Raw genomic sequence first — 19,090 nt, 5'->3', positions numbered from 1 at the left:
GTGAAACTGCACCTCTTCAGTGGGGTAGGTTTAGAAGAGGAACGAATATGCTGCCCCTAGGCGTGCAGAGTCTCTTTTGTAGAAGGAGCGACTGTTGCTTGTTTTTCGTTCCGGGGTTGCGTTGGGATTGCTGTGTGTTACCAGTGCATCGGACCCTGTGAGTCACCTGTAGCGGGATTCAAGAAGGCTTAGGGCTTTTCAGCTGGTGATTGAGACTGACAGCTTCTCTAGGGAAAAAAAAGGAGCTCTTCCTGCAGCCTGGGTGGAAGGAGCTGTGTTTTCTATGTGTATACTAGGGAGAGAGGTGCTATGGTGAGAGCTTGTCTCGGAGCGTGGGAGGTAGAGCCCTTTAACGTCAGAGGGTGTTCGAATGCAGAATGTGCAGACCGCTGGGCTTGCCCAGGTGCTTCCTAGCACAGAGAGGAGTGAGGAGGCAGAGGCCATGAGCCTTCTGAATCCCCCTGGAAGAGGTGTCTAGTTTGCAGGAGACCTGCTTCGTTTGAACTCCATGGGCCTGATAAAGGCATGAAGGGGTCAAGAGGCAGGTTGAAGGTCCAGCGGCTCAGTGTACGCCTGTGGTCTTGGTGGGTATGAGCCTTTTTATGCTCGCAGACCAGTCTGTTTTCTTCTGAAATAGGCTAATACACAGAAGCAAAGGAGAACTTGTTTGCTTGTACCCTTGTGACATGACTTTAAGTGTTGTGTTGCAGTATTCTAGAGGGTGCCTGGGCTAGCGCGGGCTGTGCTAGTGCTTGCCGGGAGTCCGCGTAATGCAAGCAGCTCTGCATGGAAATAGTCCCTGTCACAGTAGCTTTCCATCTTCCTATTCCAGCATATAATTTTCTTCTCTACAGTGAAGGCTCAGGAAAATGTTTTGGTTTTTCCCCCTACCCTTTGCTGTCACAGCATGGCTGCATTTGCAGCTTGTTATGGCTTCTCCAGCTCAGTAAGTGGTATCTGTCTGCTCCGTGGTGCCTACTTTGCATGCTTAGCGAGGACCCTAATCCCAGTCTGGTCTGGGCCTCTCAAGTGGTGACCGCTTGAGGACTGGATGTGGGGCTTCCATGAGCAGTTAAGCTAAACCAGTGAATTCTTGATTCCTTCTTCTCTGTGCTCTTGTGACCAAGTATGTGAGTTAGTTTGGGCACATCCATGCTTCACTCCAACCTGTATATTGCAGATGCACTGTCTATGTACATTATGTCTAGTAGTTTAATGGGAATTGAGTATCACTGGGATATTGTACTGAGTTTGTACAACTTATTAGTTTTATAAGAAGATCATAGTCCTAAACAGAGTTGTGGCCTCAAAATATGCCTAACTTGACTTTTTTTTTTTTTCTTTTGTTTTCCACCTAGGTATCACATGCTGTTGCAAAGCTAGTATTAGTTAGTTTCCACTGGCAAATCTCAGAGATTTTGGAAAGGTAAGTGTAAATAGTCTTACCTCTTTTGTGCTCAGTGCTTTTCCTCCTTGCTTTGCAAGAATGCTCAGGGTGGTCCATAGGTGTCTTTTTGACAAGCATCTTTGAACCTGAAAGCAGGGCGCACAGTCCATGCCAGGGAGCAGAGGAAAAACACCATTTTGTTGGGGCTGCATTGCCTGTAAGAAATTTGTAAACAGGGAGAGGGTAGTCGTGGCAAATGTCTTTCAGTCTGAGGAATTATTGTCATGCTGGGAACCCTGTAGATGCATTTAGCTTAAACTTTCAGATAACAGATTGAGAGTGCTGCATCTATATTTATTTATTTTAACAAATATGAAGATAACATGTTCTGTTTTGAACATATGAGCCATAAATCATAAAGGAGCACTGAACCTATGCTGATGTATTCTCTAGGAGTACATTCACGTTAAGGTTTTTGCTCCTTCTGAACGTAAGTGGTGTTTTTTTCCAAGCTGACTAGCATGTGGAGAGCAGGAGAAGGTGGTTTGAGAGAACTGAGAAGTGCAGCCCCTTTGTTGTTTGGTCAGAGTCACTGTAACGAAGTCCTCCAGCTCATTTCAAAAGGAGGGTTCAGACTCTGCCCAAACTTATACGGGAAGTGTGTCAGAAGGCAATGCTGTCTGGCAGCCCCTCCAGAAAATACTGGCTCAGAACTGAACATTGTCTGAAAATAGAGAGCATATCAGTCTGACTCATTCTGCCATGCCATTTTTGGCCCTGTAGCCAGCAACTTCATCCAGAGAACATATGGGAAATGCATCTCATGTATGGATATTGTTGCAACATCTTTGGTAACTGGCTTGTTGATGACCATCCATACGCTGAAAGCTTTTCTCTGGGGAATGTGGAGGGTGAGATTCCTGTATAGCAGCTCAGGGTGATCTTGCAGGTCAACTGATGAGATTTAAACAAGAGGAAGTTTGGGGAAGGGTTTACTGCTAAAGCTGTGACTTTGCAAGTTGTTCTCCTGTTGATCTGATCCTCAAACTTCTGTCTTGGTACAAAGTGACTTTATCAAATGAAAGATCTCTAATACGACTTAAAAGCGCTAGTGGGGAGGGAGGATTTACAGCAGAGTCACAACAGTGGTGCGGCTATTTCTGAATTCGCTGGTGATTTTTTTACCGGAGAAATAAACATTCCTCTTCAATGGAAATCCCAAACAGCAAAACATGTTTCGTTCTAAGACTACTGATAGACAGCACAATATGCCTAAGGGGTGATAATCTGTCACAGAGTAAATACTTAACTAGATAATAGGCTGGAGTCAAAGTGAGACCTAACCAGGATAACTTGATTTTTACAAAGGAATAGGAGACAGACAGGAGCCTTGCTGGAGTGTGTTATTATGGGCAATGCCTTAGGACTGCTCTAGGAGTATGGATAGAAAACCTTAGCTTCAAAAGTAATTTTTCAGGGGGAGGCAGAGAGTTGTAGAAAAATATTCATCAGGGAGTATGAGGGAAACATTAATCCATTACTGGGAGAAGTATTGCTCCGGTTTCTGATTTTAAAGAAACTCTCATAAAGTTTTGTTGATTAGAGTTCAGCTCACTGTGTGAAAGAGCCTCACACAGGACACATTTCCACTTTCCTTTTTGAAACCTACCCTACCATTTGCACAGAGCCTATTATTTATTCAGGAGAGAAGGATCAATTTAACAAAGCAAAATGTATTCAGAAATTGATTGGACCATTCTTCAATTGCCTTTTCAGGCACAAGTCTAATGCTGCCCAATTGCTAGTAGAAGCACGAGTTCAGCCCACCTCATCCAAACATGTAAGTATGCTAACTATTTTGGTTTGTTCCCTTGGCAGACACCTCTGAGCCACCTCATCGGAGGATTGCATTACTAATGGCATAGCCTGTCCCGTATTAACCCTTTGCAAACTGAGGTCCAACACCTTAACTCAATGCTGGGTTTACTTTTTAAACAAGAATGCATTCAAGAGGTGTCTAACATTTAAATAGCAGCTTTGCTATTGTCTTGCAGGTAGTGTTCAAGAATTACTTGCCTCAAGAAAATTAAGCTAACTTTTTGGCACGAATGATGGTACACAATGGAAGGAACAGAATGCATGGGCTTGGCTGCCTCTTCCAATTCTGCTTTCTGTAAAAGACACTCAAGGGAAGCCCTGACTGCACAGAGTGAACAGAGCTTGTCTGTGGCTGGAACAGAGATTTTTTTTTTTTATTTTTTTCTTCCTGAGATGACTGTTTGCTGCACTGCTCTGCTCAGGGATGCTTAAGCCAAATCTCCCAGTGGTGTTGCTGCTGATACAGTCAGTAGTGATATTTGAACCAACAGCTTGTGTTTTGCGGCCAGGGCTACACCACAGATCTTTAGATACTTTTTTTTTTTTTTCCCTTTAAATAGAAACTTCCTGTTGCACGTTTACAGGTTTCATTCGCAGTGGGTGTCTTGGCACAATCCACAGTTACCCAGGAACACATTTCCATGTGTCAGATTTTGAGTGATAAAGTATTAGATCTGAGAAACACTCTCTGGTTTGGGGGGGAGGGGAGATTTTAAAAGCCTGATTTGGCATCTGACCTGACTTGTAACTAGCAGAGGGCGAAAATGCTAAAACAGCTGACAGGAGTAAGCTTCATGGACTGAAAATAAATTATCTGCCTAGAGTCCAGAAAAAAAATCTTTGTTATTTGACATACCTGCACATTAGTCCATGTATTTTGAAAATTGTCTGAATCTTGTATCGGCTGTCACTTAAGTACTCTCCACTGCAATGGAGGTTTCATTTTGGGAAGAAATATATTACAGTTAAAAGGTTAGTTTAAGTCATGGAATCATGGAGTTTTCAGAGTTGGAAGGGACCTCTAGAGATCACCCAGCCCCACTCCCCTGCCAAAGCAGGATTGCCCAGAGCACATCACTCAGGACTGCATCCAGGCGGGTCTTGACAATCTCCAGAGAAGGGGACTCCCCCCCTCCCTGGGCAGCCTGTGCCCGTGCTCTGTCACCCTCACCGTAAGGAAGTGTTTCCGTGTATTTGAACGGAACTTCCTGTGTTCTAACTTGTGCCCATTGCCCCTCGTCCTGTCACTGGGAACCATTGAAAAGAGCCTGGCTCCATCCTCCTTCAACCCACCCTTTAGATACTTGTCCGCCATAATAAGGTCTCCCCTCAGCCTTCTCTTCTCCAGGCTAAAGAGCCCCAGCTCTCTCGGCCTTTCCTCATAAGGGAGATGCTCCAATCCCTCCATCATCTTAGTTGCCCTTTGCTGGACTCGCTCCAGCAGTTCCCTGTCCCTCTTGAACTGGGGAACCCAAAACTGGATGCAGTACTCCAGTTGTGGCCTCACCAGTGCAGAGTAGAGGGGGTCTTGACAAACTTGATTTGGTAGGCAGTTCACTACAGTCTTTTTGTATGTGCTAGGGCACGTTGCTCTGTGCTTGGACTCCAAATGCAGAACGATGATATTTTCAGGGCAGATGCTCCTACTGAGTGTAGAGCAACTGACCCTATAGGGAGAAGCTACAGTGGTGAGCTCAGAGGGACAGTTTGTGAAGGTTTGAGGCAATGCACGTGCTGTTTGAGTTGAGCAATTGCTGTAGGCATTCAACACTGGCACACTCGGTGAATCTTGTTCTGGACCATAAGTCAGGCCACTTAGAACAAAGTTGCATTATGTCCTTTTTCATGTGGTCATTCAATAAAGCAAGCTCTGTTGGTCATGTGGCTGCGTATCATGCTGCTGCTGCTCTGTGTCTCTGGCATGCAGAGCTGGGCATGGAAACCAACAGCTGTCTCGCACAAGCTTCTCAAAGAGTAGCAAAGATTTAAGTAGATGAAAAGTGATTATATGACTTCTCTGTGAAAGGAGAAATAGGAACATAAACTCCTGCTAACAGCTTTGTAGAGCCTTGTTTTTGATGATGCTGTGCGAGACCTAGTTCTTCAGGTCCCAAGGGTGAGCTGAGAAGTGTTGGAGGCTAGATCTGTTATCTGGGGATTAGTTCTGTGCTACCCAAGGGGGAATCCAGGCTGCTTCCCAGTGGTTTGGTGAAGCAACAGCAGAATTAAGCCTGACTTAAAACAAACCCTCTAATCCTTTTTAGCTGAAGGGATGATGCCTGCTTTGCCAAATGTAGCATAGGCAGAAGATAAGAGATGTGAGATGATGGTCTGTGAACTCCCTTTACTCTGCGTAAACACTCTACCCACTGCACCTTCAGTTGCCTTTCCTCTTACCCAAAATTATTGTCCAGTAAAAGGGCACTGCTAAGCCTGCTTCCAGCCATAGCTGCTCTTCAGGTCTTGTGGAACAGTGATAGAGTCTGACCCAGCTAACAAAGAATATCAGTAAATTCGGGGAAGGACTAACACAATGATGTATTTCCTCATTTTTCAAACAAGGTGAGAGTAAGAACCAGAAAAGTAAAGGTGAGTTCTGGGTAGCACTAGATTAGAGTCAGGAGCTGTTCAGTGACTGTCAATCTTGTGCTCCGTGAGATTAAAGAGGTTCTTGTGAAGGACTGAGTGTCGGGGCAGTGCAGCACCCCAACACACCAGCTGCTTATGAACCTGTTCTGGCCTGTAGCTCACCTGAGACCATTGTCACAATGATGCAGGTGCTTGTGGAGGAGGTGAGAATACTCTGGGAGCGCTGGGATGCTTTCACTGTAATGCTGATTTTTCTCTCTCCCAGGCGATGGTACATTCCTCCCATCACTGCGCAGTGTGCATGCAGTTTGTCCGGAAGGAGAACTTGCTCTCGCTGGCTTGTCAGCACCAGTTCTGTCGCAGTTGTTGGGAGCAGCATTGTACAGTGCTCGTCAAGGATGGTGTTGGAGTCGGTGAGTTCAAGGCGGATATGGTACTGGGTCTGTATTTGTGCTATGTTGGCCATTCTGATAATGACTGGCTGAATTGGTCTAAAACGTCTCAGTAATGAGAAAATGGAGCATGGAATGAGTATTTGTGACAAACTTAACTTGAACTAGTGGTGTTACCTGAATCCCTGGTTAGTGTTGGCATACCACCAGGAGAGTGCTACTCCTGCCTAACAAAACTTACAAGTCCATAGGTCCATTTGCTGCTTTTCTCCCCCTGTAATCCTAGAATCACAGAATGGTTTAGGTTGGAAGGGACCTTGAAGATCATTAAGTTCCAACCCCCCTGCCATAGGCAGGCACACCTCCCATTAGACCAGGTTGCCCAAGGCCACGTCCAGCCTGGCCTTGAACACCTCCAGGGATGGGGCCTCAACAGCCTCTCTGGGCAACCTGTCCCAGTGCCGCACCACCCTCAGAGTGAAAAACTTCTTCCTAATGTTCAATCTGAACCTGCCCTCTTCCAGTTTAAAGCCATTCCCCCTCATCCTATCACTACATGCCCTAGTAAGAAGTCCTTCCCCAGCTCTCCTGTAGGCCCCCTTTAGGTACTAGAAGGCCACAATAAGGTCTCTCCGGAGCCTTCTCTTCTCCAGGCTGAACAGCCCCAACTCTCTCAGCCTCTCCTCATAGGAGAGCTGCTCCAGCCCTCGCATCATCCTCGTGGCTCTCCTCTGGACACACTCCAGCAGGTCCATGTCCTTCTTATGTTGGGGACTCCAGAGCTGGATGCAGTACTGCAGGTGGGGTCTCACGAGAGAGGAGTAGAGGGGCAGAATCCCCTCCTTTGACCTGCTGGCCACACTTCTGATGCAGCCCAGGATACAGTTGGCCTTCTGGGCTGCGATCGCACATTGCTGGCTCATGTTGAGCTTCTCGTCAGTCAGCACACCCGGGTCCTTCTCCTCAGGGCTGCTCTCCAGCCATTCCCCGCCCAGCCTGGATTTGTGCTTGGGATTGCCCCGACCCAGATGTAGGACCTCGCACTTGGCCTTGTTGAACTGCATGAGGTTGGCTTGGGCGCACCTCTCCAGCCTGTCCAGGTCCCTCTGGATGGCATCCCTCCCCTCCAGCGTGTCTACCTCGCCAAACAGCTTGGTATCATCAGCAGACTTGCTGAGGGTGCACTTGACCCCACTGTCCATGTCACCGACAAAGATGTTGAACAGTACAGGTCCCAGTTCTGACCCCTGAGGAACGCCACTCGTCACTGCTCTCCACTTGAACATCGAGCCGTTGACCGCAACTCTGAGTGTGACTGTCCAGCCAGTTCTTTATACACCAAGTAGTTTGTCGGATCCATGTCTCTCCAATTTAGAGACCAGGATATCGTGTGGAACAGTGTCAAACACTTTGTACAAGTCCAGGTAGATGACATCGGTTGCTCTTCCCTTGTCCACTGCTGCTGTAACCCCTTCGTAGAAGGCCACCAAGTTTGTCAGGCATGACCTGCCCTTGGTGAAGCCATGCTGACTGTCACCAATCACCTCCTTGTTTTCTGTGTGCCTCAGCAGAGTTTCCAGGAGGATCTGCTCCATGATCTTGCCAGGCACAGAGGTGAGACTGACTGGCCTGTAGTTCCCTGGGTCTTCCTTGTTTCCCTTTTTGAAAATCAGGGTTATGTTTCCCCTTTTCCAGATGGCAGGAACCTCCCCAGACTGCCATGATTTCTCAAATATGATGGCTAGTGGCTTAGTGACCTTATCTGCCAGTTCCCTCAGGACCCGCAGATGTATCTCATCAGGTCCCATGGACTTGTGCACCTTCAGATTCCTCAGGTGGTCTCACACTTGATCTTCACCTACAGTGGGCGGTTCTTCATTTTCCCAATCCTCGCCTTTGCATTCTGCATCACGGGCAGTGTGGCTGCAGTCCTTGCCAGTGAAGACTGAGGCAAAAAAGTCATTGAGTACCTCAGAAAAGTCATTGAGTACCATTGAGTATTGAGTGATCTCAGTAGCATGATGGTAACAATTTAGAAGCTGCAAATCTGCTGCATTTTGAGTTTGCATCTCTCATGATGTATTGTTGCACTGCCCCTGGAGTGCTTGTGGATGCAAACTTCTGTTCCCTTTGTGTTGGATAGAAGCCAGTAGTTGCCAGAGTTCCTCTGGGCTTTTCCCAGCCTGTCCTTCATGCTGGTGTGGCAATAACATGCAATTTTCTACTTTAAGTATCTGACCTTGTTAATACTGGTTGAGGCACTTACGGGTCCTGGATACACATGTGCCCTGTCATCTTTTGGTGAAGACAGTTGGGCTTCAACCTTTCAGCAGCCCTGATAGATCTGTTTCACAGTTGTGTCCCTCTTGCCACAACAACAGATGGCACCTAGGAAACTGTGTTGAATGCTCTCTGTGCATTTACTCCTTAGGATAAGTTGCACTATGCTAAAATGTTGCTTTTTCTTTTCAGGGGTCTCCTGCATGGCTCAGGACTGCCTACTTCGAACACCGGAAGACTTTGTGTTTCCATTGCTGCCTAGTGAAGAGCTGAAAGACAAATACAGGCGCTACCTCTTCAGGGACTATGTGGAGGTATTGGTTTTTTCAGTTTTAAAATACTCTGGGTCAATTCACCAATGTCTTGCAGAAATTTTGTTTGAAGTGTCTTGCATCTTTGATTAGAAATGCAGTAACTGCAGCAAAATTGTCCCTGATAAACATCATGTGGCTGTTCCTGTAGGACAGCCTCACTGACAAAACGCTCTAGCAGGTTGCCAAAGTAAATTCTGCTGTAAGGTCAACCAGTAACTCCTTGGCTGGTGCTTGGCTCTTTTCCTGAAGGAGAATTCTCAGTGTTGCAGCTGAAAACTTCAAATTTCAGTCTGAGTTTTAAAGTCCTTTTTGCTCTTGCATAGATATTTTAGGTTCTGAAAAATAAGTCACTCAGTGTATTCTAACTCAGTTGGCTTGCTTAATAACATTTTATATGAGGTTTTTGGAAATTTAAGCAGAAATCGTAAGGGTTAAATGTGCAGGAAGTATTCTGGTACCTGCAAACACGCTGGGAACGCTCAAGAAGCAGCGAAGCAGTACAAAAGAGTGGTGTAGCCTCTCTTCAATAAGACACCCTTTGGGAGGGAACAGCCACCACAGGAGAGCAGCTGAGTACGTTCTGGGACATAAGGAGAGTATGGGGAAAGAGCTCAAATGGAGTAAAACTGTCTTGTTGGGGTCTTATGGCTGTATTGCTGTGTTTACTTTGTCTGTAACCCTCCGTTTGAATTCCATGTCCTAGAGAAGCTGTAAGTAACTAATACTCCCTTTCCTAACGTGGAAGAGGTTTGCCTGCTCTGTTGGCTAAGATCTGGTGACAATTTTCACTGTCTTTTTCAAAAAGAAATACTGACTTATGTATTTTTGAGGATAGGAGCGGTTATACTTGAGCGGATAAAGATAATGCTCTTCTGCACCCACTGCTGATCTTACCACCTTGGTATGTTCACAGAGCCATTATCAGCTGCAGCTGTGTCCTGGTGCAGATTGCCCTATGGTCATACAGGTACAGGAGCCAAAAGCCCGTCGAGTGCAGTGCAATCGTTGCAATGAGGTCTTCTGGTAAGAAACAGAGAAGGTTAAAGATCATGGGGAAAGTGTATGCTGTCCTCAGGGCCACTCCATTTGCTTGCCAGCGAGTTCAGTGTGTAGAAGCATCTCAAATGCTTTGATAGAGTTGTTTGTAACTTGAGTTAGTGTGAGTAATTGGACACTTGGGGTCTGACTTCTGCAGGTGGTCAGCCCTCCCGTCACTCTCTACACTCCTTGGGAGTTGAATGTTCTGACAACCAGAGAATGCAGAGCTTAAGTAAAGAAGGGATTACAAATCTTCAGTTCTCATATTTTGGCTAGGTTGCAAACTTTGGTACAGACCTAGTGACTGGTAGAGATCCTGGTAATGGATGTGGAGGCCTCTCTGCCATCTGCTGGTATTAAGTTTTTAAGTTTATTACAAGTATTTGACTCCCAGAGGGTGTTGTGTTTTGAGGCTCGTGTGAGAATAACTTTCTGCTGAATAGGAAAGCTCATGTTCCTTGTCTGACTTCACGTGTGTATGGGACCAGAGAAAAAGATAGCTTGCAGGGCTGCTGAAGTGTCTTCTGCTCCTGGGTCTCCAGAATCACTGCCGTCGAGAATGTCTGTGGAGCACAATACAACTGGTTTAGAGACCCAGCTTACTGGTATCTCCATGCAAATAGGGCTTCCTCACCTGGGGCTGTTAAGGTCATGCTAATGCAGGTGCCTGGTATCTACCGCTGGAGTCAGACTACTTGTAAAGCCACTCGTACACCCCAGGCCTCTGCAGTCATGTTAGAGCAGACATAAGTAGACTCTAGGGAGGGATGCGTCAGCCCTCAGGCACGTGGTTTGTCAGTGAAAGCCTCAGTTCACTCTCATCCTGACACTGGTTTCTGCACAAGAGGGTGGGGGTTTATTGAAGTTCAGCCTTGGTCTTTGCACTGTAGTAATACCCAAATGCATTTGTGTCCCTTATGCTTGCTTGGCCTCCCAGATTTTGGTCATCAGGAAAACCTCAATTCTTGAGTCATTTCCTTGGAAATAGCTATGTCTTCTTTTTCCCCCCTCCCCCCTGTTAAGCTTTAAGTGTCGGCAGATGTACCATGCACCCACAGACTGTGCCACCATTCGGAAATGGCTCACCAAGTGTGCAGATGACTCCGAAACAGCCAACTACATCAGTGCTCACACTAAAGATGTAAGGACAAGCACCTGCATGTTTTTTCTTGTCCTCTAGTCCTGCCTGGGAAGCAAGATACAGTTCTGTAAATACATAGCATTGTGTGCTGCTTTTTCACAGACTGCAGATTCTCACAGCTCCCTCGGGACTGTGATATAACACAACTGAATGTCTTGGGAACACTTTGTGTGGGAAGTCCAGCTGCCCTCCTGAGGCAAGGACCTGGTGGTCCTTATTCCAGACCTGATGTCTTTGGCAGCCAGGTGTGCTCTCCTCCCACGAGCAAAAGAATTGTGGTTACTTAGAAACGATCGGTGAAGGTGTATTCAAAATGGAAGGAGAGAGTGTAGTAAGTGTGGAGTCAGATCCAAATAAGGCACTAGTGGGGTTTAAACCTGAACAACTGTGAACTGGAAGAGGAGGGAGATAAAGTCTTAATTTGGCAAGGATGACAAAATGGGGTAAATGAAGTCTATAAATGAGACCTTGAAGTACTTGTAATAGATTTAGACCCAAGAAAAGAAATAGTATTACATGTTGTGCACTCTAGTCTTCGCATAGAATTATCTTTAAAAGCTATAGATACACTACCTTTATCCTCTAGATCAGCTGTCTGCAGCTTGGAACTTTTGACATCTTTTGCGGATTTTGCAGCCTGACTTCAAAACAGTTCTTAGCTGGCATTTGTTCTACCATAGCCAATGACAATTGTGACAGTGCTAATTAGCCCAAGGTTCAGTTGTGTTAGGAAAGTGGGTGGTTAGATAGACTAGAGATATTACATTCCCTTCTTTCTCTGGAGAAGGTGTCAACATGTGATGGCATTGTTTCTGCTATGCTCTTTTGTAGAAGTAAGGTTCTGTTATATTCAGTGTTGTCCTGGCATACATTTTGCCTGCCATTAAAATTTAGAAAAAGCAGCAAAACTCAATTTCTTCTTTGTACCTATGCAACCCAAAAAATGTAACTGAACTTGACACTCCAGGGTGATGGAGCAAAGAAGTGTGCGGCTCTCACTGTGGTCAGCCATTTCTCTGCAGCTAGCTAAGTTGTCATCTGTTAGTGGCTGCTGAAAGCAGGATATAGTGCTGATTATCTTGTAGTCTAAGTAGCTGTGGAAGTTACTGTCATACGTGAACTAATTATGTCCTTGTGCCTGAGCAACTGCTAAATGGTAACTCAGTGAGACCTTTAGTTTTACAAGGAGTAACAACAGCAAACTTTTCTTGAGCAAGTGGTCCAGTGCTGCAGTGTAACTTCCCTGGCTTTGCCTTTCTGCCTCCTTTTTACAAGAAGCTGTCAGGATTTGGTGGGAGGCAGTGTATATATATATATGTTAATTTCTCATATACGCGTATGCTTATTAAAAAAAAAAAATAGGAGAAGAATAATCATTCAAGTGTTGTCATTCTCCAGAAGGCTGCTAGAGAGAGTTGGATCTAACAAATGCTTCTGTTTCCCCAGTGTCCCAAGTGCAATATCTGTATTGAAAAGAACGGAGGCTGCAATCACATGGTGAGCAGTTCCCTGAACACGTCAGACCTTCCTTATTATAAGCGGAATTTTTTTTCCCCCACTTTCCACTAACCAGTGTCTCCTGTCTCTTCTTTTTCAGCAATGCTCCAAATGCAAGCATGGTAAGTAGGATTTGGGAACAGGTTTCTCTGCAATGTTTGTTAGTGATGATGTTCACTTCTCCTTTTTTTTGTGATATGAAGACAAATTGTGTATATTGACTGAAATATTTTCCCACTGGTAAAAGGTGAACAGGATATTAATTACAGACTTGTGTGTGATAACTTTATATTTACTTTTTTTTTCACTGGCTGTGACCTCAGCTGCATTCTGATTCAGTGCTGGTTTGGCTCCATCTCCCTGGCATGTCCATTGTATAGAGAAATCTCCATCTCTGTCCTAGTATTAACAGTAGAATCTATCTCAGAGGAGAGTATTAAATGTTTTCCATGTAATCGTATTTGTCATCAGCTGCAAATACTGTCAGAACTGAGCCATTTACTCAGATCAGCTCAAGTCCTTCTGCTTAGTGATGGAAATAATGAGCTTCAACCCAGATGAAACTGCAGGAGCTGTGAATTGTTCTGCGTAACGTTATCTGTTGGACTTCTCAGTCGACCCCTGTGCAATTAGCAGCCTGAGTGTCTTTGGCCCATTGTGTGGTCCTACAAAATGACAGCCTGTTCTTGCACTTGTCTTTTCATGGCAGAATTAATTTCTGTTGCCTTAGAGTGAGACAGTTTGTATCCAGCCTTCTAAGTGTGCCACCAGGAAATATTATAACATCAGAACCTTATTTGGGAGATGATTAAAGATTACTGTCCTCTCTCATTTCCTTTGCTTTTGGGGTCCTCAGCAGCACTGGATGTGATTTGATGGAGCTCTGTGACAAGGGTGAGCAGGCGAGTGCTAAGGTACCATGGTGTCTAGCACATGAGAAGGATGGTGAATTCTGGAAATACAAATTTCAGTCTCTTATTACAGGTAGCACAGAAGTGATTCCTATTGTAGCAACTTAATCTCAGTCTTTTTTCCTTCTCAGCAGAACACTCACAGCCTCACTCTGAAATCAGGAAACTGTCACGCGGGTTTTGCTGTTGCTCTCTTTCCTCCACTTTATTCCCAATTCAGTGGCTCCTAACTTGAAGTGTTATAAACCACTGATATCTGAAGTTAGCTGGGTAGTTCCCTCCTCAGGAGAACTGGGGGCAGACTTTCTTTTGCATGAGTTAGTTCACTTTTGGATTTGATTGTTCATATTTTATTCAGCTGGAGGTCCACATGGGGCAGTATGCCAGTGGTGTGGAGGATGCAACTCACAAATAAGGCTGCAGACTGTCTCTCCTTCAGTCTAGAGTGGCAGCCTGTGCAGAGCACACGTACAGTTCTGCCATTGCTCTTGGTGTACAGGATGCAGCGCTTCAGGATTTCACTTTCCATAGTTGCACAGGAGGCTGTACAATTAAAATCCTCAAGACAGGCTGGTATTTTTGGCTCACTATTGTGTTCCATTATGCAAGATGATACCAAATCTACGTGTTTCTTGGCTTAGCAGAAGTATGTGAAAACAGATGGGCTGTGTCTCCTGAAGCTTTTCTTTCTCGGAAGTTTTTTTCTGTACTTCACAGTGGGTTTTTCACTGTTTTCTGCAGATTTCTGCTGGATGTGTCTGGGAGACTGGAAGACTCATGGCAGCGAGTACTACGAATGCAGTCGGTACAAAGAGAATCCTGATATTGTAAACCAGAGTCAGCAAGCACAGGCCAGGGAGGCCCTTAAGAAGTACTTGTTCTATTTTGAGAGGGTAGGAGACATCTCCTTGGCCAGAGCTGCTGTAGCCTTTTAATGCTCCCTGCCTGGTGCAAAGGTCACTGCCAGCAATCTCCATGCAAGAAACTGCCCAAAGAGAATCTGTGCAGAATTTTCAGGCCCTGTTGTTTTTTACTCAAAATCCTGCCCCGAGAGTCCCATCCAAACCAATAATGTCCTACCCAAAGCAAATCATAGTCGCTGCTGTATTTCCTCGTGCTAGAGAAAATCAGTATTACTTGTGTGCCACTGTACTGTTTTCCCGTAGGCTGAGTGCTGCTGCACTACATAGATATTGCTCCAATCATTTCCTTCCAGGATCAGGGAACTTCAGTTCCTTGCAGCATGTCTTTATAGAGACAAAGAGTAAATAAACTCTGCCATGTTCAATACTCCATTGACTGTGCCAAAGTTTCCCTAAGTTTTCGTGTACTCACATTTTTAAAAGTTGCGGTCAGAACACCTCTGTCCACACAGCAGGCTTGATGCACCTGGCCATACAGTACAGTCCTAGACCAGCGTTTCTAGAAGAGAACATGGTAGAGGTTCGATGCTGAGGTATTTCACTTGTTTCCCCATTAAAATGAGTTTATTCTTCACACCCTGAGCCAAGTCCTGTGGTAAAATAAATGTGTTCATTCCTGGCTCTCCGGACCGACAGGCTCTGGGAAATGGCCATGTTTACGATGTGCACATGGATGTTGGAGTTCACTGAGCCCATGTAAAATTGTTAATTTAAACTCTTGACCTTTCTATAGAAATCCTTTAAGTAGAGGAATCACCGTTACTTTCCATTTCTTATTAGACACAAGGTCATTGTTGAACCACGGGGCATTCCCACTCGGAAGAGCTGGGTTTGCTCCCTGCTTATTGCTGCTGTCAGTCTGTTGTATACAGCCTCCGCCACTTGCTACTGGAGGTGCTGCATTGCTGTTCTTTCCCACAGCATGTCTTGCCTTGCTGGACTCCTGCCCCACTTCAATTTCTGCTTGCTAGAGCTTGTGCTTTTACAGCAGCAGGATTCTGGTCTCATGACATTTTTTCTTTCCCCATTTCCCCACCCCCACCCCTTGCAGTGGGAGAATCACAATAAAAGCTTACAGCTGGAGGCACAGACGTACCAACGAATCCAGGAAAAAATCCAAGAAAGAGTTATGAACAACTTGGGAACATGGATAGACTGGCAATACCTACAAAATGCTGCAAAACTACTTGCAAAGGTGGGTAGTTGTGGCTTGTTTGGCACGGAGAACAGAATGCACACCAGAATGCTAAATTGACAACACCAAGTGAGGAAGGGTTTTTAAGGGTTGTGAGTATGTGGGATGGTACCTCTCGTCTAGGACGTGAACTAGCCAAAAATCATCTGGAAGTGACCTCTGTTAAGTTATACTTGAACTGCACAAGTTCTTCCAAGGAAGGTGTAGGAAATTCCACCATGAAGTGTCTGGCCGTCCTTGTCAGAAGGTAGCTGCTTAGCCTGTAGTGGTCACACAGATGTGACTCTGCTGACTTCTGCTGACTCTTGTCCTTCTTTTCTCTGTCTTCCTCCCACTCCCCAACAGTGTCGTTACACCCTGCAGTACACATATCCTTATGCCTACTACATGGAGTCCGGTCCCAGAAAGAAACTGGTAAGATGTTTTTGCTCTTTTTTTGCTGATAGCTTTTTGGGGTGTAGCTGGCAGTGTGCTGGGCTGAATTCCAGAGCTTGGCAGTGTCTGAAATATTAGTCCTGAATTTGAGGTAAGGACAGGACAAATAATAGGTGGGTTTGCACCTTTCCTCTTCACTTCGAGTTGTGCGGCAGCTCAGTCCTCTGATACATTACGTTATTTTCCCAGGGCAGCAGTGCACTTTCACTAACAAGCAATTTATCCAGAATGTTTTGAGGCTGGAAGTGTGCGTTTGTTCCTTGGTAAGACTTATCACAGTGCTGTGGGCCATATTTCACATGAAGAGCTGCTGGAGGATAACTTTTCCAGCCCTGAATCAGGGTGTAGCTTTGCTTTATATTCCTGCTGTAAGTTCCTTGCTGGCTTGGAGCATCCCATGGGCTGAACATGTCCAAAAATAGCCCTGGATTAACTGAAGAGGTTGTTTCTTTGACTCAGTTGTCCAGCAAAACCTGTTATCCAATCTCTTCCCATAGCATCATATGTGTTCTCTGAGGTTGTGGACAGATGTTCTCTTCTGGGTTCGACTGTGCCAGTGGAACAAGTTACTGCTCCCAGCAGTGGTTAATGATCCCTCTGCTTTGCTTGCAGATCTGCTTACGAGAGCATTTCCTGACCTGTTTATGGCAAAATGAGCTGAGTTAGGAGATATTTGTCACTTGCAGTGTTTTTAGGCTGACCGGGTTAATTTTGAGCGATGCAGGTTGGGGAGTGTGTACTTACACAAGAAACTCCTGGAAGGGGTGACGCTGTGTAGCTGAAGGAGGGGGCACAAACCTGCTCTGACAGCACAGCTGTCAGCAGAACACATTTGTCTGCTCCTCAAGTGTAGTGTGTGGTATGAAACTGCTCCGCTAAACAAGTTTCTTGTTGCTGTCTCAAACTTTGCTCTTTGCAGTTTGAGTACCAGCAGGCCCAGCTGGAAGCTGAAATTGAAAATCTCTCGTGGAAGGTGGAGCGAGCAGACAGCTATGACAGAGGGGTGAGTGTTCTGCTTGCTTGAGCTTGCTGGCCAGATTTTGTTTGTTGGGCTTAACGCTTCTGCAGGAGCACTAAGGCAGTCAAGTGAGGGTGCTGAGAAGCTAGATCCAGAATCTCACCTTTAGCCCATGGATGTTGGAGTGCTCACTGCCTTATGGGAGAGGAGGGGGGGCTGCAATGAGTCCTGCAAACTGAACAGGACCAACAGAGCTCTGGAGGAAGCTGCGTGTAGCCCTCTGGTGAAGAGCAGATTCCTTAAGTGTATAGCTTTTTAGACAGAGCAGGAGCCAGATAGCTGCAGAGAGAACCCATGTCAAAAGGAAAAGGATCTGCAGTCTTGTGATCCAGAGTGCATGTGAAGTTGCTGCTTCTCAGACTGGAGCTTAGTCTCTCCCTAAAGAAAATGAGCTCTTCTCTGGGGAGCTCATGCTAACAGTTTCCACCTTCTGTTTTACCAGGACTTAGAGAATCAGATGCACATAGCAGAGCAGAGACGGAGGACCCTGCTGAAAGACTTCCATGACACATAAGAGAGGAGGAAGTGACAAAGTGCAGGGGTGAGAGCAGCAAGTGAAGTGATGGCAGCTTCACTGGGATAAGCAGGCACTGCCTCTGGGAGAACATGGCCAAGGACAAAGCCACCCCTCCCCTTGCAAGTCAGACACATGCAAACACCACATCTTAGTCCAGTTTGTTCTCTTATCTTTCTGTTTCTGTTTCTGCCAGGCTAGATGCCAGAGTTCAGATTGGCATATTTCGTGGGACATTTCCCTCCTGCCCTTGATGGTTTCAGAAGGGGAGGGAGTTTTTCTCTGAATGGCTGTTAATAGTATTAGATCATTACAATTTATGTAATTTTCAACGGTTGTACAATTATACAGACAAACCTTAGAATAACACACAACCCTTTTTAAAAATAAATTGGCAGTGGAGTGTTTTTCCTTAATCTGCTTGTAAATTTAATGGGCTTTTCCCCCTCTCCCTCTCCCTTCCTCTGACCCAAAAAACCTCCTAGGCACTGAAGGAGGTTACAAAATATCTCGGCTAGATTTCCCGATGCTCCTTTAACCAGGGCATTGTAGCATTGGCATTGCAGGAGGAGAGTGGCTGGTGTTAACAGTGGCTGCTGCTGTGTCTGACCCGACAGGACCAGCAGTGGCCGTGATTTGGTATGATTACATGTGATATCTCTTTTCTAGTAAATCAGCTGTGCAAAATCCTGCTACACAAACAAAAGCAAACAGAGGAATTGTAGGGGAGAGACCCAGTTAATACTGGGGGATATGCCTTGAGTCAGGTCAGATTCTGCATTTGATGAATTTTAGGTCTTCCATGTAGATTTTTGCTTTACTTGTTTTTGTGGGGAGGGTGTTGTATTGCCAAAGTGAGTGATGAGGGAATAGTAGCATACAGTTGTTAATCAAGGCTTGAGGCTTTTGCAGAGTGAAACAATCCATGTTATAACAGTGCCATGCAGCCTGGTAAAGATTATTTGTGCCTGCTGGGTAACATGGCTGAGAAAATTTGATCCCATTCATCAAGGTGAGACTAAACACCACTACGTTGTGAGGAAGAAAGATCGTGTACAACACACTCCCTGGCACATGTTGGCAATGTGGACGGGCACTTGAATACAGGTGCGCTGCTTATGCAGAGCCTGCACCAAACCAGGCAGAAAATTAACTAGCAAAATTAATTTATTTGTATATTAGTATTGATACTGGTGGGGACTTATCAGAAAATTGATTGTTAGGAGCATGTGGAGCTTTTTTATTAACATTCTTTTTTCTAATGTAAAACATACACTAAAATAAAAATATGAAAACCTAGTTCATCTTAGTAGGGGTTAACACGAAAAAGGTTACTTAAATGGTGATGCTTGCCTGTGTGCTACAGGAAGCAGGCCACATGTTAAGATTTCACAGGCATGTACGTCACCTGCACCAGGAACGCGTTTGCAGCCAGTAAGGTGGATCGGGAGTCTCTGATTTGAGGAACCTCTGCAGGGAATTCATGGGATTCTCTTCCATGCTGTATGTGGAAGTGTTGCCTTTGATGCATCCCTGTATACTCTATTGCTCCAGTATAATGTCACTTGACAAAGGCTA

The 19,090-nt window shown here is 45.4% G+C and overlaps 1 protein-coding gene across 4 annotated transcripts in view; it reads left to right on the top strand.

The window, feature by feature from the left end:
* The window catches only part of ARIH2 (ariadne RBR E3 ubiquitin protein ligase 2), a 36,825-nt gene extending 18,014 nt beyond the window's left edge, over positions 1-18,811 (top strand). For 3 of the 4 annotated variants that reach the window (XM_082487642.1, XM_082487644.1, XM_082487643.1), the window contains 13 exons: positions 1,359-1,426; positions 3,164-3,227; positions 6,120-6,267; positions 8,719-8,840; positions 9,754-9,863; positions 10,902-11,019; positions 12,466-12,516; positions 12,617-12,638; positions 14,169-14,320; positions 15,402-15,545; positions 15,891-15,959; positions 16,900-16,983; positions 17,441-18,811. In XM_082487642.1, the coding sequence (XP_082343768.1) occupies positions 1,359-1,426; positions 3,164-3,227; positions 6,120-6,267; positions 8,719-8,840; positions 9,754-9,863; positions 10,902-11,019; positions 12,466-12,516; positions 12,617-12,638; positions 14,169-14,320; positions 15,402-15,545; positions 15,891-15,959; positions 16,900-16,983; positions 17,441-17,512 (1,224 nt within the window). In that variant the 3' untranslated portion in view covers positions 17,513-18,811. The remainder of the gene's footprint in view (positions 1-1,358; positions 1,427-3,163; positions 3,228-6,119; positions 6,268-8,718; positions 8,841-9,753; positions 9,864-10,901; positions 11,020-12,465; positions 12,517-12,616; positions 12,639-14,168; positions 14,321-15,401; positions 15,546-15,890; positions 15,960-16,899; positions 16,984-17,440) is intronic. The other variant, XM_082487645.1, reaches the window with a different exon arrangement.
* The last annotated feature ends 279 nt before the right edge of the window (positions 18,812-19,090 follow it).

The sequence above is a fragment of the Vanellus vanellus genome (genome assembly GCF_965231255.1).
Source record: "Vanellus vanellus genome assembly, chromosome: 9".
In the NCBI taxonomy this organism is placed as follows: domain Eukaryota; kingdom Metazoa; phylum Chordata; class Aves; order Charadriiformes; family Charadriidae; genus Vanellus; species Vanellus vanellus.
Note: the sequence above shows the minus strand (reverse complement) of the source record. Positions and strands in the feature narration are given on the sequence as shown.